Below are 24,538 nucleotides of genomic sequence, written 5' to 3' on the forward strand. Positions count from 1 at the left end.
TTTTATATAAGTTAACAGTTTTTTCAATCCCTGAGTTGGAGTTCAGTGGTATAAAAGCCTTTTTCTTTTCCCCCTGTAGGCTATGGGAGCCTGAGGGCTTTTAAACTATCAATAGGCTTCTTAGTTTAATCACTGACTCCTGACCAAGAGATAAAGCAGGGTGTGGCAGAGATAATCCAGTGGTTATGCAAAGAGACTTTCACAGCCCCTCAGCTATGCCACCAAGGTATAGGTCTTCTCCTGAGTTTCCTGGTTAGATCTCTGTACCCTGGTGTCCCTCCCTGTTGCTGCTCCAGATTCTGAGGGTAGTAGCAATGGAGACTCAGAGTTGCACTTGGTGAGTCTCTGGGGAGTCCTTTCCTCCCTTCAGCTGTCCCCTTGTTGGTGGAGCAGACTGGAGGTGGTGTCTCCACTGACAAACTGTTGAACTGTTAGCAGTCACTTAATCTCTCCTTAGGCCCCTCTCTCCTCTCTGTCACCAGCCACGCGTGTTTGTACTCACGGGTGATTTACTGGGTTTCTGTGGTCATTCTAGTCCTGTCTTGTTGCGGTCCGGGTGGTCTCCTTTGGTATTCCTAGTTGATCCGGAGAGGAGAGGAGAGGAGAGGAGAGGAGAGGAGAGGAGAGGAGAGGAGAGGAGAGGAGAGGAGAGAAAGCCATCTGCTGCTCGTAGCTCCGCCTCCAGAAGTCGAATCCCCCATTTATGTATTTCTTATGAGAGGGAGAGGGAATGACAGAGGATAGAGGAAAGACCAGCTACTGCCCACTCTGTCATAAGATGGTGCTGCATCTCCTGTGACTCCAGGGATATGTTCTATAGGTTAACAGGCTGAGCTAGTTTCAGTAGGCGAGTAAAAAGATTTAAAATTTTATTATTATTATTTTTAACCTTTATTTATTTATTGGATAGAAAGAGGCAGAATTGAGAGGGAAGGGGGTGATAGAGAGGGAGAGAGACCTGCAGCCCTGCTTTACCACTCATGAAGATTTACCCCTGCAGGTGGGGACCAGGGACTTGAACCTGGGTCCTTGCACAGTGTAACATGTGTGCTTAACCAGGTGCACCATCACCCGGCCCCAAGATTTAAAATTTTACTGAATTTTTTTTTTATTTTTACTGTCATAAATGTGAGAAGATATGTCGCAGCAACCCTGGTGGCAATAAATTAGCAAATAAATTAAATTAAAAAAAGAAAATTTGCTTACTTAAGCATATTTTCTGCAAGTGAAGGCTGTGTGGTGGGCAGAGTGCCTGACTGGAAAGTGTGAGGGCCACGATTCAACAGCTGGTGCTGTGTATGGCAAAATAATGCTCTAGTTCTCTCTCTCTCTTCCCCTTTTACTATCAAATAAACAAATAAATCTTCAAGGAAGAAGAGCAAGAAGAGGAAGAAGGAGTAGGAGAAAAAGGAGAAGATGAAGGAAAAGAAGGGAGGAAGAATTTAAGCACATCTCCTATGTCACCTTATATAAATAGATGATTGGTTGAATCTATGGAAAAATTGCTAAGCAAAGAAAAACTCTTTCACCTAAGGTAATAAGCATCTATTTGGGATGCTTGTCTTATTGGACAGTCAATATTTTCTAGCATTTCCTACTGTTCTCTCTAATTAAGTCAAGGAGAAAAGAGCTCCAGGGTGGAGAAATTAAGCTGGGGTTTGCTGTGAGAAGAAAGCACTGGGCTTTCTTTCTTTTTCTGGAGTGCTGGGGAATGACCCCGGGTACTTGTGATCTGTGGGCTCCATTGGCCATATTTTACACCAGAGAGAAGGAGGAGAGGTCTGATGGGGAGACAAATAGAGAGGGAGAAACACAAAGTTACTCCCAACCCTGTTTATGGTGTTTACATGTGGTGCTTTGGCTCAAGCCCAGGGTTTTGGGTACAGTAAGGCACGAACTCTCTCCCAGCCCCAAGGGTAACTATTCTCCTTTTAAAAAAAAAACGTATTTTTTCTTTATTAGGGGGATTAATGGTTTACAGTCAACAGTAAAATACAGTAGTTTGTACGTGTGTAACATTTCTCAGTTTTCCACATAACTATCTACCCCCATCTAGGCCCTCCTCCTGCCATCATGTTCCAGGACCTGAATCCTCCCCACCAGTAAGGGTAGCTCTTCTTGAAAATCATTTATCCACAAACAGCTCACCATTGTCTTTCTTTTTTAAAAAATATTTATTTATTTATTTTCCCTTTTGTTGTCCTTGTTTTTATCGTTGTTGTGGTTATTATTGTTGTTGTTACTGATGTCGTTGTTGTTGGATAGGACAGAGAGAAGTCAAGAGAGGAGGGGAAGACAGAGGTGGGGGAGAGAAGGATAGACACCTGCAGACCTGCTTCACTGCTTGTGAGGCAAAACCCCTGCAGGTGGGCTTGAACCAGGATCCTTACGCTGGTCCTTGCACTTCACGCCATGTGCGCTTAAAACTCTGTGCTACCCTCTGACCCCCACCATTGTCTTTTATTACCTACTATTTTAGGATATCTTTTTTGCTGTTATTTTTTGTTTGTTTTCAATTTTTGCTGCCAGGGGCTGGTAAAACAGCTTACTTTGTCATGTGCACAGCCAGGCTTGAGCCAGGCCTCCACTGGATTGAAGGGCTTCAGTGCCACAGTCTGCCTCTCTCTCTCACCACACACAGACACTCAATATGCCTTCGTATTTTTAAGATTCCACTGCTCCCAATAGGCATTTTCTTTTTTAAGGTAGAGAAAGGAAAAGAGATTCACAATACCTGCTGTGTGGTGCCAGGGGCTTGAATTTGGGTCCTTGTTATCTTCTGGATCCAGTTTGTTCCTTTGAAGGTTTCTGTGGATTTTCATTTTCATAGTACAGAAACAGGTCAGCTCCAGAATGTTCTAATAAATTATTATATGCAATAAATTTGTCTAATAAGATTCCCATTCAGCCCCCACACCTATGGACATCTAATCTTTGACAAAGGGGCCCAGCCTATTAAATGGGGAAAGCAGAGTCTCTTCAACAAATGGTGTTGGAAACAATGGGTTGAAACATGCAGAAGAATGAAACTGAACCACTGTGTTTCACCAAATACAAAAGTAAATTTCAAGTGGATCATGGACTGGGATGTTAAACCACAAACTATCAGATACTTAGAGGAAAATATTGGCAGAACGCTTTTGCGCATAAATTTTAAAGACATCTTCAATGAAACTAATCCAATTACAAAGAAGACTAAGGCAAGCATAAACCTATGGGACTACATCCAATTAAAAAGCTTCTGCACAGCAAAAGAAACCACTACCCAAACCAAGAGACCCCTCACAGAATGGGAGAAGATCTTTACATGCCATACATCAGACAAGAGGCTAATAACCAAAATATATAAAGAACTTGCAAATCTCAATGACAAGACAACAAATAACTGCTGGGGAATTATGCAGATGCAGTCACATCTGCCAAGCTGTCCCCTCAGGCTTTGCCACTTCCCATGATATTCATGATATTCTCACAGTGCCTTTTTCAACAAATCCTGTCCCGACATGTCACTCCTGGTTGTTGCCCTATAAAGCCCTTCTCCTTCCGCCCCTCGCCCCTCTTGCCTGTTTTTTCACTTAGGTGATTAGACGCAAAGGAGGGTGGTCCAGGAGGAGGCCATTTTTGCTGCTTCCACGTGGCCCGAACCACTGCACTCTCACCCAGACCTGAGGTGTCCATGTGAATAAAGATTTGTGTTCCCTCTTCACTCTGGATCTCCTCGGCACAGCCCAACACCTGGCACCCAATGACACGTGGCACCCATCCAAAAATGGGGGGAGGACATGGACAGAATATTTACTACAGAAGAGATTTAAAAGGCCAAGAAACACATGAAGAAATGCTCCAAGTCTCTGATTGTCAGAGAAATCAAGACAACAATGAGATACCACTTCACTCCATCAGAAAAGTAACAGCAGCAAATACTACTCAGCTATAAAAAATGGTGACTTCACTGTTTTCAGCCGATCTTGGATGGGCCTTGAAAAATTCATGTTAAGTGAAATAAGTCAGAAACAGAAGGATGAATATGGGATGATCTCATTGTCAGGCAGAAGTTGAAAAACAAGATCAGAAAAGAAAACACAAGTAGAACCTGAACTGGAATTGGCGTATTGCACCAAAGTAAAAGACTCTGGGGTGGGTGGGTGGGGGGAGAATACGGGTCCAAGAAGGGTGACAGAGGACCTAGTGGGGGTTGTATTGTTATATAGAAAACTGGGAAATTTTATGCATGTACAAACTATTGTATTTACTGTTGAATGTAAAACATTAATTCCCCAATAAAGAAATAAAAAAAAAAGATTCCCATTCAGAAATATCAGGTTGATATCCTGTCTGGCAGGGACAGCACTATTAAGCATATCTAAAAAGACATTTGGCCAAAATTAACTACATATATTTTCAGAGCCAAAATTTTGAACACATGATCCAATAGACAGAATATATTTTAAAATGTTCTATTTTTAAGGTCTATAAAAATTGCCCCTCTGTAAATTGCACTTTTCCTGTGACATTTATTTTTATTTTTGCCAAATTAGAACTTTGAAGTTAGGATTTTCTACTTCTCCAAAGCTCATCTTAGGGGTTCACGGGGACTCATTGATTCTTTTTTTTTAAAAAAAATATTTATTTTATTTATTTATTCCCTTTTGTTGCCCTTGTTGTTTTATTGTTGTAGTTATTATTGTTATCATCATTGTTGGATAGGACAGAGAGAAATGGAGAGAGGAGGGGAAGACAGAGACGGGGAGAGACTGATAGACACCTGCAGACCTGCTTCACCACCCGTGAAGCGACTCCCCTGCAGGTGGGGAGCTGGGGTTTGAACCAGGATACTTACGCCGGTCCTTGTGCTTTGCGCCACCTGTGCTTAACCTGCTGCGCTACAGCCCGACTCCCCTCATTGATTCTTTTTTAAAGACTTTTTGTAAAATTTATTTTTATTTTATTGGATAGAGAGAAAAACTGAGAAGAGGAGTCAGAAGCAGAGAGACAGAGAGACATATGCAGACCTGTGTCATCGTTTGTGAAGCTTCTCTACTACAAGTGGGGGCCTGGGGCTTGAACCCCAGGTCCTTGAGTACAGTAATGTGTACTCAATTGAGGTGTGCCACCTCCTAGCCCCTTCTTAATTCTCTCTACTCTGACTCGGTCTATTTCTTTCTGTCAACTACCTCAGCCTTGACCCTCATTGTCTTTCTTTGCTACCAAATTAGTATCTATATTTCATCCTCCACTCTCTTCCTCTTGATTCACTTTTGTTTTTCTTTCTGAGTCAGGATCGCTTGCATTCCCGGCTTCATCACTACTGGGGGGGGTCTTCATTTTCAAGAGACAGACACCACAGCATTGGAAATTTCCCCTCAGTGTCATGGGACCCCACATGGTGCCAGGGCACAAGTCTGGGCTGCACACATGGTAAGGTATGTGCCCTACTGGGTGAGCTATCTCTTCAGCACCTCAGTCCATACTTTTTTCTTTGCACTACCAGGCTTATCACTGAGGCTCCACTGCTCTTGACAGCCTTTTTCTTTTTCTGAGAGAGAGAAGTGGAGGAGCGCAAGGAGCTTATCTATAGCACTACTTTACTACTTGTGAAGCTTCCCCTTGCAGGATGGGTGGGGGGATTTGAACCTGGGCCCTTGGTGATGGTAACCTAGGTGTTATACTGGATCTGCCACCGCCAACCTTAGTTCATTCTTTGTACTATCATCTGAGATACCTACTTTGAAACTTTTTTTTTTTTGCTTCCAGGGTTACTGCTGGGACTCAGTGCCTGCAGTACGAATCCACTGCTCCTGGAGGGTATTTTCCCCATTTTCTTGTCCTTGTTATTGGCTAGGACAGAGCGAAATTGAGAGAGGAGGGGAGACCGTGAGGAAGAGAGAAAGACACCTGAAGACCTGCTTCACCACCAGTGAAGTGACGACCCCCCCCCCCCCCCCCGCAGGTGGGGAGCCCGAGGCTGGAACTGGAATTTTTACACTGGTCCTTGCGCTTCGCACTATGTGTGCTTAGCCCACTGTGCTACCACCTGGCCCCCTGAAACTTTTTAAATCTTTCCATTGACTTCCAGGATAAACTCAAAATCCTGGCATCAATTGCTAGGCCTTCTAATAGTCTTATTTCCATTCCTCTGCCATCTCTTCCACACTCACGTTAGCACAAAGAATTTAACTCCTTTTATAAATAAAGAAATAAAAAAAATTACAAAAAAAAAAAGTCTTAAAAGTTTCTTCGTAGGGGTCGGGCGATAGTGCAGTGGGTTAAACACAAGAGGCACGAAGCGCAAGGACCGGTGTAAGAATCCGGGTTTGAGCCCCCGGCTCTCCACCTGCAGGGGAGTCACTTCACAGGTGGTGAAGCAGGTCTGCAGGTGTCTATCTTTCTCTCCCCCTCTGTCTTCCTCTCCTCTCTCCATTTCTCTCTGTCCTATCCAACAACGATGACAATAATAACTACAACAACAATAAAACAACAAGGGCTACAAAAGGGGGAAAAAGGGGGGGTTGGGCGGTAGCACAGCGGGTTAAGTACACGTGGCGCAAATCGCAAGGACCTGGTGTAAGGATCCTGGTTCGAGCCTCTGGCTCCCCATCTGCAGGGGAGTCACTTCACAAGCGGTGAAGCAGGTCTGCAGGTGTCTTTCTCTCTTCCTCCCCTCCCGTCTTCCCCACCTCTCTCTATTTCTCTCTGTCCTATCCAACAACGAACGACATCAACAACAACAAATAATAATCACAACAAGGGCAACAAATGGGGCAAAAAAAATGGCCTCTCAGAGCAGTGGATTCATGGTGCAGGCACTAAGCCCCAGCAATAACCCTGGAGGCAAAAAAAAAAGGGGGGGAGAGTTATGGGAGAGCTAACTTTTTCTTAGGCATTACTCAACTCTTTTAAAAAAATATTTTGTCATAGGTGAGAGGAGAGAGAGGGAGACAGAGAGAGAGAGAGAGAGAAGGGATCAGAGCACTGCTCAGGCTCATGGTGGTACTGGGGATTGAACGTAGGACCTTGGAACCTCAGACATGAGAGTCTTCTGCATAACCATTATGCTACATCTCCAGCCCACCATTACCCAACACTTGACTAATTCCTACTTGTTTGTTATGATAGTCAGGAAAGTTACATAAAAAGCAGTTGTGTCTGATTTAGTAACAGTGACCTGAGTATCTTTGCCATGTACTTACTACCTTAATGCCCTGAACTTTCACTCTACCATATACTTACAGTCTGTACTGCAATTTCCCCCAACCTACTATTAGAATTTGAGAGTGTGGCTGTGTCTTTGGCCTCTTTCTGTAATATTTGCTAAAAGTAAGGTGCTCAAAAATTTTTAAATGTTCCTTCTGTTTACAATGGAAATTGCTTCCCCCCTTTTGTTACCCTTGCTTATAGCTGTTGTTGTTGGATAGGACAGAGAGAAATTGAGAGAGGAGGAAGACAGAGAAAGGGAGAGTCAGATAAACTACTGCAGACCTGCTTCACTGCTTGTGAAGTGACCCCCCTGCATGTAGGGAGCCGGGGGCTTGAACCAGGCAAATTGCTTTTTATCTGCAATTTGTCTTAAACTCCCAGGGCAATTACAGTTCTTCCTAATTTAGTCTGCATACCTGTCAGTTCAAACTTCTTCAAATTATTAGTATCCTTGTCTTTCTTGAGAACATTTATTTTATTTTATTTTTTTATTATTATTTTTTTAATGTTATTATTTTTTTTCTTTATTGGGGAATTAATGCCTTACATTCAACAGTAAATACAATAGTTTGTACATGCATAACATTCCCCGGATTCCCATTTAACAATACAACCCCCACTATGTCATTCATCATCTTTCATGGACCTGTATTCTCCCCACCACCCACCCACCCCAGAGTCTTTTACTTTGGTGCGATACGCCAATAATAAATAATGTTATTATAGGTTCATATATAGTGTTGACTTTCAGAATCTTGTTCATGCTTTTTAATTTTTCAGACATACTAGTATCCTATTCTGCTGCCCTTTTTTCTAACTCTTTTCCATTATCATTAAAAATCTACTATCCATGGGAAACTGGGGAATGTTATGCATGTACAAACCATTGTACTTAGTGTTGAATGTAAAACATTAATTCCCCAATAAAAAAAGAAAAAAAAAATCTACTATCGGGGAGTCGGGCAGTGGCGCAGCAGGTTAAGCGCACATGGCGCAAAGCACAAGGACCGGCACAAAGATCCCGGTTCAAGTCCCCAGCTCCCCACCTGCAGGGGAGTTGCTTCACAGGCGGTGAAGCAGGTCTGCAGGTGTCTATCTTTCTCTCCCGCTCTCTGTCTTCCCCTCCTCTCTCCATTTCTCTCTGTCCTATCCAACAACGATGACATCAATAACAACAATAAAATAACAAGTGCAACAAAAGGGGATAAATAAATCAATATTAAAAATAAATAAATAAATAGAAATGTAAAAATCTACTATCTTTGTAGTCCTTTCATTTTTGAGTACCATCTGTGGTATTATTATTATTATTGTTGTTGTTGTTATTTAACTTTTTTTTTTTTTTTCATCATTTTTCATGGACCTGTATTCTCCCCACCCACCCACCCACCCCAGAGTCTTTTACTTTGGTGTAATACTCCAATTCCATTTCAGGTTCGACTTGTGTTTTCTTTTCTAATCTTGTTTTTCAACTTCAGCCTGAGAGTGAGATCATCCCATATTCATCCTTCTGTTTCTGACTTATTTCACTCAACATGATTTTTTCAAGGTCCATCCAAGATCGGCTGAAAACGGTGAAGTCACCATTTTTTACAGCTGAGTAGTATTCCATTGTGTATATATACCACAACTTGCTCTGAATGACTCTGAAAATGTCCAATAGTTCTAGGTTATCTATCTCTTCATTTAGCTCCCTTATGTCTTTACTGATTTTCTTCCTGGATGATCTGTCAAGTTGAGATAGTGGGGTGTTGAAGTCCCCTACTATGATTGTGTTACTGTTAATATATTGCTGTAGCTCTTTCAGTAGAAGTTTGATGTATTTAGATGGCTTCTCATTGGGTGCATAGATATTAATAATTGTTAAGTCCTCTTGATTGACTGATCCTCTGAGCATTAAGTAGTGTCCATTCCTATCTTTTTTAATCTTATGTATTTTAAAGTCTATCATGTCAGATATGAGAATAGCTGTTCCTGCCCTTTTTTGTGGGCCATTGGCTTGAATGATAGTTTTCCATCCTTTCACTTTAAGTCTGTGTTTGTCTTGTTGCGTTAGGTGAGTTTCCTGTAGACAACATATTGTTGGGTTGTGTTTTCTGATCCATCTTCCTACTCTGTGTCTTTTAATAGGTGAATTCAGGCCATTCACATTTATTGATATCAAAGATTGAAGATATTTTAACGCCATTCTTGTAGAGTTTTAGAGTGTTTTGATATATGTTCTATTTGTGGTGGTCTGGTTGTTTATAGGAAACCTTTCAGAACTTCTTTCAAGGCAGGCTTGGTGATGGTTGCTTCCTTCAACTGTTGCTTGTCTGAGAAGGTTTTGATGCTTCCATCTAGTCTGAATGACAGTCTAGCAGGATATAGTATTCTTGGCTGAAAGCCTTTCTCATTGAGCACTCGATAGATATCTTGCCATTCTCTTCTGGCCTGTAGTGTTTGTATGGAGAAGTCTGCTGCTAATCTTATGGGTTTTCCTTTGTAGGTGACTCTTTGTTTTTCTCTTGCAGCCTTGAGGATCCTTTCTTTATCCTTATTCCTTTCCAATCTAAGTATGACATGTCTTGGTGTCTTTAGGTCTGGGTTAATTCTGTTTGGGACCCTCTGGGCTTCTTGAATCTTTATGTCTTTGGTGTTGTCTAGACTAGAGAAATTTTCAGCTATTATGGCCTGGAGAACGCTTTCTTCCTCCCCTTCTCTTTCTTCCTCTGGTAAGCCAATAATGCGTATATTGTTTCTTTTGAAGTCATCCCATAGGACTCTGTTGTTGTTTTCAGCATCTCTTAATCTCTTTTTGAGATCTCTTACTTCTTCTTTAGTTGTCTCTAATTCATCCTCAATCTTGCTAATTCTGTCTTCAGCCTCATTGATTCTATTCTCTCTGCCCTCTACTGCTTTCTGGAGTTCATCTATTTTGTTGCCCTGCTCTGATACTGTTTTAGCTTGTTCAGCTAGTTGCCTTCTTAGCTCAGCAATTTCAGCTTTCAGCTCTCTAATAACCATGAGATTATTAGAATTTTCTTCCATATTCTCATTTGTTGTTCCTGCAGTTCTGATTACAATTTTTTCAAATTCTTTACTCACTCCTGTTATTATTTCCTTAGCTAATGTTTGGATGTTGAACTCGTTGTTTTGTGCTTTGCCCTCTGGAGGACTTTTAGCTGGACTCTTGTCCTGGTTCGAGTCTCCATTATTTTTTCTTGTTGTTTTAACCATTTTATATAAGTTAAGAGGTTTTTCAATCCCTGAGTTGGAGTTCAGTGGTGTAAAAGCCTTTTTTTTTTTCCCCTGTAGGCTATGGTAGCCTGAGGGCTTTTAAACTATCAATAGGCTTCTTGGCTTAATCAATGACTCCTGACCAAGAGATAAAGCAGGGTGTGGCAGAGATAATCCAGTGGTTATGCAAAGAGACTTTCACAGCCCTTCAGCTATGCCACCGAGGTATAGGTCTTCTCCTGAGTTTCCCGGTTTGATCTCTGTGCCCTGGTGTCCCTCCCTGTTGCTGCTCCAGATTCTGAGGGTAGTAGCAATGGAGACTCAGAGTTGTACTTGGTGAGTCTCTGGGGAGTCCTTTCCTCCCTTCAGCTGTCCCCTTGTTGGTGGAGCAGACTGGAGGTGGTGTCTCCACTGACAAACTGTCGAACTGTTAGCAGTCACTTAATCTCTCCTTAGGCCCCTCTCTCCTCTCTGTCACCAGCCACACGTGTTTGTACTCAGGGGTGATTTACTGGGTTTCTGTGGTCATTCTAGTCCTGTCTTGTTGCGGTCCGGGTGGTCTCCTTTGGTATTCCTAGTTGATCCGGGAGAGGAAAGGAGAGGAGAGGAGAGGAGAGGAGAGGAGAGGAGAGGAGAGAAAGCGATCTGCTTGAGAACATTTATTTTATGACAGCAAGTCCAAACCTCTGAATCTTCCAACAATCCCCTATCTGTTCAGATCTGCTTGTTTTATTTTCAGTTCCTACTCACCTTTATCACAGATGACTTCAAATATTTTTACTTTTTAAAAAATCCATGGCATGGTTTTAAAAAATATTTATTTATTCCCTTTTGTTGTCCTTGTTTCTTTTTATTGTAGTTACTATTGTTGTCATCATTGTTAGATAGGACAGAAATAGAGAGAGGAGGGGAAGACAGAGAGGGGAGAGAAAGATAGACACCTGCAGACCTGCTTCACCACCTGTGAAGCGATTCCCCTGCAGGTAGAGAGCTGGGGGCTCGAATTGGGATCGTTCCACTGGTCCTTGCACTTTGCACCACATGCACTTAACCCGCTGGGCTACCACCCGACTCCCTTGTTTTTACTTTTTTATTGAAATCTCATTCATTCTTTCTTTTATGTATATTCTTATTGCCACCAGGGTTATTAGCTGGGGCTCGGTGCCAGCACTACAAATTCACTGCTCCCAGTGCCCAATTTTTCCAATCCCTCCCCCATTTTTATTAGAACAGAGAGAAACTGAAAGAAGATAGGGAGATAGAGAGGCAGACAAAGCAGACCCTCTGCAGGTAGGGGAGCAGGGGCTCAAACTTGGGTCCTTGTGCTTGGTAATATGTGCATTTAACTACATGTGCCACCACCTAGCTTCCTCATCCGTTCAAGATCATGCTCAATAATCACATTTTTCAATTAAAGTCTTTCTTAGTTCCTTAAACACATACTAAGCACATAATTTACCACTTAGTAGTTCACTTACATATAATCTGATTTTGATGTAACCATTTCTGGATAGATACACTCTCCACATGATGAACTAAGTTCCTGGAAGGCAGAAATCATGACACTTATCTGGAATCTCTCAACATAACAAGCATGATTCAATTTCAAAAAAGTAACAATATATTCTTTTAAAAAATTTTTATATTTATTTTCCCTTTTGTTGCCCTTGCTTTTCATTGTTCTTGTAATTATTGTTGTTATTGATGTTGTCATTGTTGTATAGGACAGAGAGAAATGTAGAGAGGAGGGGAAGACAGAGGGGGAGAGAAACATAGACACCTGCAGACCTGCTTCATCGCCTGTGAAGCAACTACCTTACAGGTGGGGAGTCGCCATTCCTTACACTTTGCGCCTCCTGGGCTTAACCTGCTGCGCTACCTAACCCGACTCTCGAGTAACAATATACTCTCTCAGTAAAAGGAAAGTTGCCCTAATAAAGAATTTAGCTTACAGTTTTTAAAAACACTAGAGAATAAGATTAATCACTAATTCTTTAATTTAGATCTTAAAAAAGACAAGTGTCTCACAAATCATGTTCTGTTGTAACGAGGTCTTCTGAAAATACAAAGATCTCACTGAAAATGTGAAGCAAAAATACAATGTTAGATAAAAGAAAGCAAATACAAATGGTTGTTTGGTTACTGGTAGCTTTTCAGTACCTCCAATACTTCACATAGGTTCCTAGCTATACTCTGTTTAACAGAGTTTGATAGGGCTATTTTATGTTCTTAAAAATTTATTTACTAATTTATTTACTAATGAGATAAAGATAGAAAGAATGAGATCATAACTTTGGCATATTCAATGCTGGAGATCTAACTTGTGACCTCATTCTTGAGAATTAATGTTTACCCATGGCCTTAGGCCATTTTCATTTTATTTTTTTTCCCACTGCTTCCAGCAGCCATTCCCCCTTTTATTTCCCTCGAATTTTTTTTAACCATCTTTATGTATTTGATAAACAGCAAGAAATATAGAGGAAAAGAGAGATAAGAGAGGGAAAGATAAGACACCTGCAGGCCTGCTTCACCACTTGAGGCATCCCTCCTTGCAGGTGGGGGATGGGGACTTGAACTCAGGTCCTTGCACTGGGTAATATATGTGCTTAACCGGTGTGCCACCGCCAGGCTCTGATTTTTCTTTTTTCCTTTATTGGGGGATTAATGTTTTACATCCCGATTTTTCATTTTTATATTTGAGTTTCTCTGTATTCAGAACTTGAAAACCGTAGTGCAAACTGGAATTTCTTCTCTATCACTTAACTTCTTTGAGTCACAGATTTTAAATCTGTGTAAGACAGAAACAAGAATATATGTATTTTGTAGAATTGTGACTAGAATAGGATTCTATTCATATATATACATATATATATTTGTGTGTGTATATAAAGAGACTTACTGGTAACAGATGTAAATTAACTAACAGCACCTGGTATGTATGAGGTATGTAACTATTGCTCTAATGTTGAGTTTTCTAGATATATCAAACTGAATAATGAAAGTAATATTAGACAAGATCGGGTGTGTTCAGGGTGGTATGGCCGTAGACAGTAATATTAGACAATTCATTTACTATTCTAGTGAAAATACCTAAGCTGTCATACTAACATTCATAATATCTGATGAACTCGTAAGAATAAAGATACAGGGGGTCGGGCGGTGGCACAGTGGGTTAAGCGAATGTGGCGCAAAGCGCAAGGACAGGCTTAAGGATTGCGGCTCGAGACCCCAGCTCCCCACCTGCAGGGGAGTCGCTTCAAAAACGGTGAAGCAGGTCTGCAGGTGTCTTATCTTTCTCTCCCCTTCTGTCTTCCCCTCCTCGCTCCATTTCTCTCTGTCCTATCCAACAACGAACAACATCAACAATGGCAATAATAATAACCACAACGAGGATACAACAACAAGGGCAACAAAAGGGGGAAAAAATGGCCTCCAGGAGCGGTGGATTCATGGTGCAGGCACCGAGCCCAGCAATAACCCTGGAGGAAAAAAAGAATAAAGATACAATTACTGTTGTCATTAATACGATCTTTAATAAATGTAATAATGCACCATTTTACAGCAAGCCTTTTTTTTTTTAAACCTAAATAACCGTCTTAAAATCCCCCTTCTCCAATGTCTCTGTAGCGATACAATCTTTTATTTAGGTTTATATATATCAAAGCATTTACTTACAATTATTCATAGAAAACTCTTTAGTGGCTTATTGTCAGCTTTCATAGTGGCATCCATAGATAATACAAAAGAAAAGTGATTTATTTTATTTCATACTCACACTGATCCATCAAACACAACTTATACAGCATAGCAAGGTCTCAGACAGCTTATACAAAAGCAAAATAACTGAAAGTAATTATTCATATTCATATATGATATCTATCTGTAATGTAGGAGCAAAACACACCAACAAAAGATACCCGTTAATAAGAAAGAGGGTTCTGAGGAATTACCAACAGTTTTAGCTTTTCTTATTCCAGAAAGGCATCCTCAGAAATGAATACTCTGTAACTCACATTTCTCCATGTTTCAGTTACTAGAACACCTTAAGAGTTAGTGTATTTTACAATTATCCATTTATCTTAATTTGAAAAATTATCAACAGAAAATTAAGGATGATTCCAGCTTATACAAACACTTACACAACATAATTCCCATGGAAACATAACAACATTGCGTACAAAAACCACTTAAATAAATAAATGCGACCAGAAAAAGAAAGAAAGAAAGAAAGAAAGAAAGAAAGAAAGAAAGAAAGAAAGAAAGAAGAGCCACAGAAGTCAAGCAATTCAATATTAAACCAAGGCCTATCTTTGAATTGCACCTGTTAGCAATTTAGTTTTCTTAAATGTTAACCTTCTTTAAAAATATTTCCATATATTACTTAAGAGGATTGCTAATAAGGTGGAGAGCCTGAGACAAGAAACTACTTGTAAATAATTTTACTGCTAGAATTTTAAGTATACAGCATTCCAATTTGGAGCTTGAACTTGTCTGCTCAAAAGAAAATTTCTATTTAGATCTCATAATATGAGAAATAGGTTACTATAGGGTACCTTCTCAAAACCATCTTAGCTCTTACTAATGTTAACTCATTCACTTTTAGAAGACAGTTTTAAATTACTTCTTGAGAAACTTTTATTTCAGAGGACCTATTTTAGTAAAAAAAAAAAAAATTCCATTAAAAAACAAAATGAAATGTTTTGTTTGTCCCATATACAACCTGTAAGTGAAGAACAGAAATGGTTTGAAGATGGCACTTTAATGTTAAAGCCTAAATATGCTGTGACTTGTAGCCAATTAGTTGAGTAATCTCCCTCTATTCAGTAATTATAGAGCTGGGCAAGATTATGTAATTAATGAAACCTGATATTATGGCTTCGTAAGTCTAATCATAAGATGAATCATTAAATGAACCGTGTGTACAAGTAACATTTTAAACATTTAACTTCATCTAATTGCTTCTTCACTACCAATTGAAGTTTGTCAACATGCAAAGGAATGAAAGGGGCCCTGAGTTTTTAAGTAACATCATGTCTATAGAATGAGTCTAAAACATGAAGATGCTTTTGCAATACATACTAATAAGAGAGAATACCCATTTAAAATATTTTTAAAAAACAATGTTGTAGTTTAAAGTACAGTAATTTGCTTAAATATTAATTCATAAATTGGATGCTGTAATAATATGGTTTATTTTCTAAAGATTCTTTCTTACCTACCTACCAGATCCTAAAATCTGAATGTCAAGTTAAATTAAAAAAAAAAAGAAAAGAATGTCACAAAATTTAATAGTAACATTCTGAGTATCACAGTAATATAATGGAGTTGGAATTTTCTAGATATGGTAGATTTGGGGCATACTTTTACTACATAAATTATTCTGAAGTATTTACCTCCAAATGTTGAAGTCACAAGATAAAATTCTAAACCTTCCTTTACATACACACTCAACTTGAGGCAGTCACTTAAATTTAAATGAAAGTTGTTAAAGCCCAGTCTATGTTGCAAAGCAATAAGCATTTCAAAAGTGGTCTGCAAATATGGTCATAGGTAATTCCTGAATATTGTATTGTTTGCTTCTGAAAGGAAGTCCTGCATTGTTCAGTATTTTATAAAAAGGAATACGTAACACATTGTGGCTCAATCAGAACTAATCTGGCTGCAATATAGCTTAAAATTGTAATGTGTATGATAGAAGACTCTAAATGCATGTTTTTTTTTTTTATTGGGCTACTGGGCAAACTCATCAAGTATTTTTCTACGCAAAAATGTATTATGACTTTTCCAACAACCCTACAGTTATAATTAATGAGAATATAAAAATGTCAAACTCTAAAATTTATTAATGTTTTTATAAAATACAAAACTGAGCTGGTTTGTTGAAAATCTGATAATTGGATTCATTGTCAAATGGTAACATTAAATTTCAGTTCTACAGAACTAATACTTAACTGATGTAATGAATGTGAATATAAACATAATTCTAGATGTCCTTAAATAGAGTCAATATAGTAGGGCTGAGGAGAAAATGCTAAAGGAACTAAAGTAATTTTGTCTGAAGAAGTGAGACTTAGATGATAATTGAGAAGTTTAAAACCCACTAATGAATAACAATGATGGAGAAGGGAGACCAACTACTCTTTCTTTTTACTATTGGCTAAGAGGAAAATGAGTGAGGGATGCAGAATAGCCATGAGGAAAGTGTTGCTAATACAGAAAATTGCAATTCAGACAATCAAGGGATAGACTAAATCAGGCATAAACTAAGAGTTGACTGAAGGAAAGTGATGAACAGGTGCACTTGGACATTCTAGGATTCCCTCTCCCTCTCCCTCTCCCTCTCTCTCTCTCGTATGTTAGTTTAATATGAGAACCTGTAGGAAAAAACAACAACAACATTCTTTTGATAATATATCGTTAACAAGCTCAGATGCTGGTTTGCCATGTTTATTTAATAAAGGGTTATATTTAAAAGTGAATCGCCTAAAGTAGTTTTGGTTAAGGTTGCATAGCTCCAAAGATGGAAGTTTAAATGCACTTTTATCTGCTGAAGAGCAAAATGACAAAGGTATGAATGCTTAGAACAGTCTAAAAGAGTCTCTTGGGTTGTGAGAGTGATACATAATCTCTAGGATAATCCCTCTAGATAACCAACTAGTATGTGTGTACAGATTTTAAGTTCAAGGAGTTAGCTTGGAAGAAAACGAATTAAAAAAAAAACTAATGACATAGTGATCATCATATAACTGGTAGTAAGTTCAACATAAATTTATAAAAGGCAGTATAGAAACACATGGCGGGGTAGATAGCATAATGATTATATTATGCACAGAGACTCATGGCTGAGGCTCTTGAGGTCTCAGGTTCAATCCCCTTCACCGCCATTACCCAGAGCTGAGCAGTGCTCTGGTTTAAAAAGAAAGAAAAAGAAATATAACCTAATCTTAAATTCTAGGAGCTAACTACTTCAATAACATATTCACTTCCATAAGTATGAAAAAACAAAACTTTCTGAAATACTTATCTATTACTTTCAAAAGTTGTATTTATAGAGAAAGAAAACTGCAGTAATTACCTCAATCTACCAGGTATATTGATATGACTTTAGAATTAAAATTTAGGAGTGGAGGGGTAGCATAACAGATATACAAAAAGACCTTCATGCCCGAGGCTCTGAGATCCCAGGTTCAACCCCCAGTACCCACCTACAAACTAGAGCTGAGCAGTGCTCTAGGAAAAAAAAAAGTCAAAATTGAAAATATTTTAAATTAAAATGCTTCCCAAATTTGTGGTAACTTCCACTGAATTTGTGTGTCTTAGCTTTACTTAGTTCCACAATCAGAAACATTGTACATTTTCTGAAACAGTGGGTAGATGGGAGGAAGTTTTACCAAATGCTTTTTCTTATATCCTCCTCAATTAATTCTCTCAAGTAGCAAATTTCCTAATGTTAACTAAAAGCAGACACTTTCAAGATGTAATCAAGGGATTGATGAAACTGAAAGGACTAATTCAAGAATTCTTCCAAATGTAATATGGAAAATGTTCCCATTCCCACAGGTCACTTCACTTTTACTGTAAAATTTATTTTTTCCTTTAGTTCTAAATATAAGAATGTTGAAAGTGAAGAGAAGTTAAATGGTTTTAAGATTTATTTGTGGCAGATGTGGGATTTAATTTTGTCTTAAATTTATAATTCTATCTTTAGGAATAGCCATCTGCATGTCTTTTTATGTTTACCTAACTTTTCAAGTAATTAAAGATATTTGGCTTGCATTATATACAAGCCACAATTGTGCTGGAGTATAATGACTAAACTTCTCACAAAATGTTAGTGCAGGGGCCAGGCGGTGGCGCACCTGGTTAAGCGCACACATCACAAAATGTTAGCACATTACACATCCTGTGCTACAGTGTATAGGCAGTGTGGTATAAATAAAGAGAGAGGCAAACCTAGCTTACAGCCTACTCTGTACTCATGCGTACTTTAGGCTTTACTTTCCACATCTGTAAAGCAGGACTATTAACTATAACCTTTATATGACTGACTGCTAAGGAATTAAAGAAATAGTATATGTATATGTAACAAGTGTCAATACTATTTAATTTCTGTGCCTTCTTCCTATGTCTTACAGTGATAATGCTCCCCCCCCCAATTAGTATTTTAAAAGGGAGAAAATATTTTAGGAATTACAATCAAATCATTTTTTTTTCAACACAATTAAAATCAAGTTCTTCCAGTGATTTGATTCTGATACATATGAGATTAAAGCAATTAATATTAGGCTTTAATTATCTAGTGTAATGTTTTCAAGATTCTTATAATAAATAGTAAAGGTTTTAATTTTTATTAAATGACATTTCATTCAAAAGGATTCAAATGCTTTTCTACATGCAAAATCCTGTAATAGTAGTTAAATATTACTAGATGAATAATTAAAGTGATTTAATATATTTGCTTGTTTTTATGTTTCACACGGATTCTAAAGTAGATCTGTCTGATGTACAATTAAATCTTATTAAAATGATCTGTACTTTCTACTTCTAGAACTCTTCCAGGATTCTACTAAAAACAAAAAAAGGAGAGAAAATTATTTCTTTTAAACGTGCTTGCATGAAATTGGTAACTATAAGAAATCTTAAATTATAATTTTAGTATATTAATTAAAACATTTTATTAGACATTAAAATGTTGAAAACTTAGAATTAACTTGCTCAAACTGAAAGTACAGTATAATGTAAGATAATCCTCTCTCTATCTGCAAAAAATTGGTTGACTTTAAATGGACATTTACCCTTGATACTTCAAATTGGAGAAAGATTATGATTTATTTGACTGAGAGATATATCCTACAAGTGTTTCAAAATGGTATCCAGAAATTTAGTTGAAAGACAGTATTAAAAGAATGAAGTGAAATTTTACTAATAACTTCTACAAAGTTAAAAAGAAAAACAAAATGAAAACTTTATGTCAGAAGACTGAACTCTGTGTTAAGGGTCTCAATTAAAAGGAGGATCAATAAAACAGAAAAGGTAGAAATCCTGAGTACCAGTATTATAGTCTAAATTCTATGCATTCAAAATTGTGTTTCAGTCATCTAGCTGAATAAATGATAAATACTGTAGCATTCAATGCAGATGTTAAACAATAGAAAGCTTATATGTAAATCAGTCACAAGCATTTTAGACAGCAAATTGGAAAGTACAGACCGTCATTAGCTATATTTATAGACAGGAGTATGAGTGACAAAATATTTAGAAGATAAAAACTTAAACCAGTAATTTGGGAGTTTTTGTTTTTCTCTTATTATTATTTTTTAATCTCCAGGAGAAATCTTAGAACTTAACTATGTCCTATCTAGTAAGTACACTAAAAATGGGGGGGGTGTTAAGATCATCATTGTTTGCAAATTGGTAGAAAATAATTTGTGCTTATAAAAAAGTTAATTTGACAGAAAGTTCATTAATCTTAAAAAAAAAAAAAGCATTCAGAGGTTATTCTTTTAGAGACAATTATCAGTAACGAATGAAGCAAAGGAAGCTTTAAAGATGAATTTAAGGATCTGTAATATGTTTTCACTAAAAGGAAAATTCTAATGTAAATGAGTGCGGCTCACATATCAAAGATTATGCAATTAACGGGTAAGAGGAGAAATTATGAAAACTGGATTAATGAAGAAACATAGTTTTGAAGAGGTAAGTCTTGGGCAGGGGTAGATAGCATAATGGTTATGCAAAGAGACTCTCACACCTGAGGCTTCAAAGTCCCAGGTTCAGTCTCCCAACCACCATAAGCCAGAGCTGAGCAGTGCTCTGGGTGGGGAGGAAGGGGAGAAAAAAAAAAAGAGGTTAAGTCTCAAGTCTGCTCCAAAGGGCTAGGTTTGGCAGCAATCACTTCAGTAATGGATCTGGCATGCCAGCTGCATGGTTTTCCCCACAGTGTTTTATGTCATGAGAAGAAGAATCACCAGGCTTTGCTTAGGAAGAAAATCATAGGTTTGAAACTATAAATTATTTTTGAAGTTATTTTAAACAGAAAATGCAACTGTATTTGCATCAAAGATGGCTTATTCAGAGACTGAAGGCTGTAATACTATATTGTCTTAACTATCTACCTACTTAAAAATTCCATAAGTACAGCCCTATAAGTTTTCTGACAAAACCTGTATTTCTTAAATAAATGGATATGGAACATGAACATACATATAAAAATAAAATGAAATGAAAAAAGACTATTTAATTTCTTCTACTTTGTTCTATGCTCTTTTATGAACTTCCAAAACCAGAAACAAAGTAGTAAAATGCCTGGAAGTAAAGGTTTAAAATTTGGAAGGTTACAAGCAGTGGCATTTCAAATTAGGTTTTGGTAGTTCTTCCTTTAGAGCCCTTTGAGACAATGTTTCTGCATTCTCCTTAAAGAGATAGAAAGCAAGAAATCAGGTAGTTGCTTTCTCCTGTGCAAAATTCACTGTCAGGGAATTTACCTGCCAAAATAGTATAGGGAGTGAGAAAAATGTTCAAATTATGGAAGAATGTGTATTCTGTTAGGAAGAGAACTTAAAAGAAGGCTTATTTGTGGCTTATAGACTATTGCACATTCAAACAAAACACAAGAAAAAAGAATGTCCAACAGATAATATGTTCAGAAATGTATCAACATATAAACTAGCTTGTGCCCCCCCCAAAAAAAAAATATGGATACCAGACACCACTGCAGTCAAACCTGTCTTACTATGTTTGTTTTAATGACCTTAAGAAACTGGTCCAAACTAATTATCAGCAATACAATGTTTTTGCTTTTTTTCTTAAAAAAATATTTTGAGACCACTTTTGATACACGCACGCACACACACAAACACACACACACACACACACACACACATAATTCTGTGGTCATAACAGACAAATATAACTTTAGCAAGACTAAACAAAAGTGCAAAACTTAAAAAAATTAAAAAATATGGAAGCATAAGCTAAATTTTTCTGCATAGCTGAAATCTATTTAAAGCAAGTCCATGTTGCAGGGGTGGAAAGGGGGTACTGACAGGAGGATAAAGCAGTTTTTTTAAAATTGTCTTCTGCACATTTAAATGATGCAAAAAATAACTTTACTCCATAGGCTTGAAAACAGTTCACAGACAGTTCATCCCTTTATCTTTAGACACCATGGTTGTGGCAGTGCCGCCCTCTGCGAGGTAAACCGCAGTGCTGGATTTGGAATGAACTGCCCTCTCACTGCCATTGTTGTTGACCTCACAGTCCAGTGGTTCAGTGGAGATGACCCACGTGGAGGGACGCCACCGCTTAAGAGAATAGGGAGTTTTCACTCGTTTCTTGATCTTTTCACCAGATCCTGATTTGCCATCTTGTGTTGACTCACCTACTAAAAATAAATACAGAAAAGTGAACTATGTTAAGTAACCTATCAAAGAGAGGGCTATAACTCGACAACAGATCAAATCAATGTTGCTAACTTATTTTTGAAGTTCATTATGTCAGTTAATATTTTGCTTAACTTAGCAAAGATGTGTTTAAGATTCTTCAACTCCGATATTTGTTTAATCAAGCAAAAAATAAATAAAACACAAAAAGTAAAGACAGAAAAGAAAAATCAGGGGCAGAGGATATAGCATAATGGTTATGCAAACAGACTCTCATGCCTGAGGCTCCAAAGTCCCAAGTTCAACCCCCTCCACCATCATAAGCTAGAGCTGAGCAGTGCTCTGGTGTTTTTCTCTCTCTCTCTGCATCTCTCTCAAAAATAAAATAAATATTTAAAAAAGAAGAAAAATCAAAGCTCTCAGTTATAGTCTCAATCCATAAGTTTGTGATTAAAAATCCTAACTTGGCAATATTCATTTAATCAATTTACTTACTGCTCAAAGTGGACAAAAATTTAAAAGCAACTGGCATATATTTTTCAGAAGGATGGCAAAATGCCAGAGTACAGATTTTCTAGTACTTTCTCTTCCCTGTACCTGAAAAGATGTTTTACTGATAAGTAGCCCAAGCCAGTGGGAAGTATCAGCTGATCTACGTATACCACTAAGTAAGGGATCAGAAGCTACTAACTGGTTTTTTGAGAGCTGAAACTCTTTGGCCCCTCTTAGAGTCCTTGACATCACCATAACACAGGACTTTTTTTTTTTTTTAAATAAATGCTGTCAATGTAAAAGAGAAATTATTTATACAATGGTCATGACTAGAGATTCTGGTCATCATTCTTCTGTGTTTATCTCTTTTCAAGTGTCAAGCGACTAAGTTTCTTCAAAGGGCATGGCACAATGCTATAGGAGACTGAACACTACACTCCTGAAAAAGATGAAAACCTGAGAACAACTTTTATTTCCTTTATTATAATGTTATGAAATTATTTCTGAACTCTGAAGATTTTTAAGGTTAGACTCACAAAAATTATTCTTTTCCTTTAGAATAGTCTAATTACTTTTGAGGGCAAATGAAGTGGTTTACCTCTACAAAAAGTAAATAGCTAGTTGAAACCCAATGTGCTGTGACTTAAGTAGTTACTTAATTGGTCCCAAAGACAAGCAAAAGAGACTGCAGAATCCCTGTACTTACACTGTAGACCGCTGCCATCTAGCACATTTGTGGCTGAAAGATCCAGTGAATTAGGCCTCTGTGCTCTTCTGGGCTTTGATGGGCGAGGATCTGCTACTGTGCTTGGAACACTCTGTGTAAGAGCATCTTGATCTGAACATGGATTACTATTGTTGTTATTAGAATTAGTTCGGCCCCCTTCTAGTGGCCTTTCTCTCCTGTCCACAAGACGATCCAAAACACCTTCATCGTGGCCAGCTTGTTGTTCACGTCTCAGTAAAGGTTCATGTTCATCAGGGCTGGAATTAATATTCAGCCGGGTGTCCTCACCAATGAACTGGTTTTGCAGCATTTCTTGGGCCCTATGTGCCACTGTGTTTGTTGTCTGGCCAGATGGCACTGTCCCGTTGGCATACTGGGTAGTGGCAGCAAGGGAGTTAACATTGTGGTTTCTACCTGCCACACCATTCATGGTGACTGTCACCACATGAGGCTCTGCAGCATTGATTGTATTCATCTTGGCAACTCCAGTTTCTACTTGTTTCAAGTTTGATTTGTGCTTGCTGCCAAATTTCAGCCTGGGCTCTTTTGTTGAATTTTTGGTGTTTAAAGGCAAACTAGTAGGTCTCTTAGGAAGGTTCTGTTGCTTAGGGAGAGGATAAATTTGAGCAGGTGGGACATCAGGAATTAAACATGCTTGGCCATTCGCAGCATGTGTGAAGTCCTGCTGTCCAGTCACTTCAACAGCAAGCTTTATGAGTGGGTAAAGCAAGCTGGAACTGGTGCTGCTCAGTGGGTCTGGCCCACTAAACTGTTTGAGAGAATGTTCCATGAGATTCTCATCAGAACTTTCTTTGAGGTTCTTATCAACTTCTTTTGGGTCCAACTTATTGGTTTCTAAGTCTTCTTCTGTCAGTTGTAAGCAGACAGGGGTCGGCCCCATTGGCTGTGAAATATTTGCGGCATGCAGATTTGTCTCATCTGGATATGGCATCTCGGATATAGTGGTCATGCCAGTGCTTGGAGTGAGGCCAGTGGTGTTTGTGGTGGTTGTGTTGGTGGACAAGCTAGTGACACTTGTTTCAGGGCTGGGGATTCGAGCTTGTGCTTGCTGCCGTTCATAGTTAATTGAGTTTCGGTTCTTTTCCCCTAGAGTCAAAGGTGTGCTGGACACTGAATGCTCAGAGGAAATATTCTTCACAATGCTGTCAGTATGATGGATAGAATCTTCAATATATGAGGAGGAGGAATAATCTGGATATGGACCAATCTTTGGCACACGTCTATTATGTGATAGGTTGCTTAAGAAAAGAAAAAAGTGTCAGGCTCAGAATGTGTATTTATGATAAAAAGTTTTTTCTTTTTTTAATATTTATTTATTTTCCTTTTTGTTGCCCTTGTTTTTTATTATTGTTGTAGTTATTATAATTGTTGTTATTGCTGTCGTTGTTGTTGGAAAGGACAGAGAGACGGAGAGAAAGATAGACACCTGCAGACCTGCTTTACTGCCTGTGAAGTGACCCTCCTGCAGGTGGGGAGCCGGTGGCTCGAACCGGTCCTTGAG

The 24,538-nt window shown here is 38.4% G+C and overlaps 1 protein-coding gene across 1 annotated transcript in view; it reads right to left on the reverse strand.

Moving 5' to 3' along the window:
- Positions 1–13,929: 13,929 nt before the first annotated feature.
- BMPR2 (bone morphogenetic protein receptor type 2) overlaps positions 13,930–24,538 on the reverse strand; it is a 123,701-nt gene continuing 113,092 nt past the window's right edge. Inside the window, exons 13-14 of the mRNA XM_060193492.1 lie at positions 22,996–24,275; positions 13,930–21,799 (exon numbers count right to left, since the gene is read on the reverse strand). Of these exons, the coding sequence (XP_060049475.1) occupies positions 21,549–21,799; positions 22,996–24,275 (1,531 nt within the window). The 3' untranslated portion in view covers positions 13,930–21,548. The remainder of the gene's footprint in view (positions 21,800–22,995; positions 24,276–24,538) is intronic.

This window comes from Erinaceus europaeus, chromosome 7 (assembly GCF_950295315.1).
Source record: "Erinaceus europaeus chromosome 7, mEriEur2.1, whole genome shotgun sequence".
Lineage (NCBI taxonomy): Eukaryota > Metazoa > Chordata > Mammalia > Eulipotyphla > Erinaceidae > Erinaceus > Erinaceus europaeus.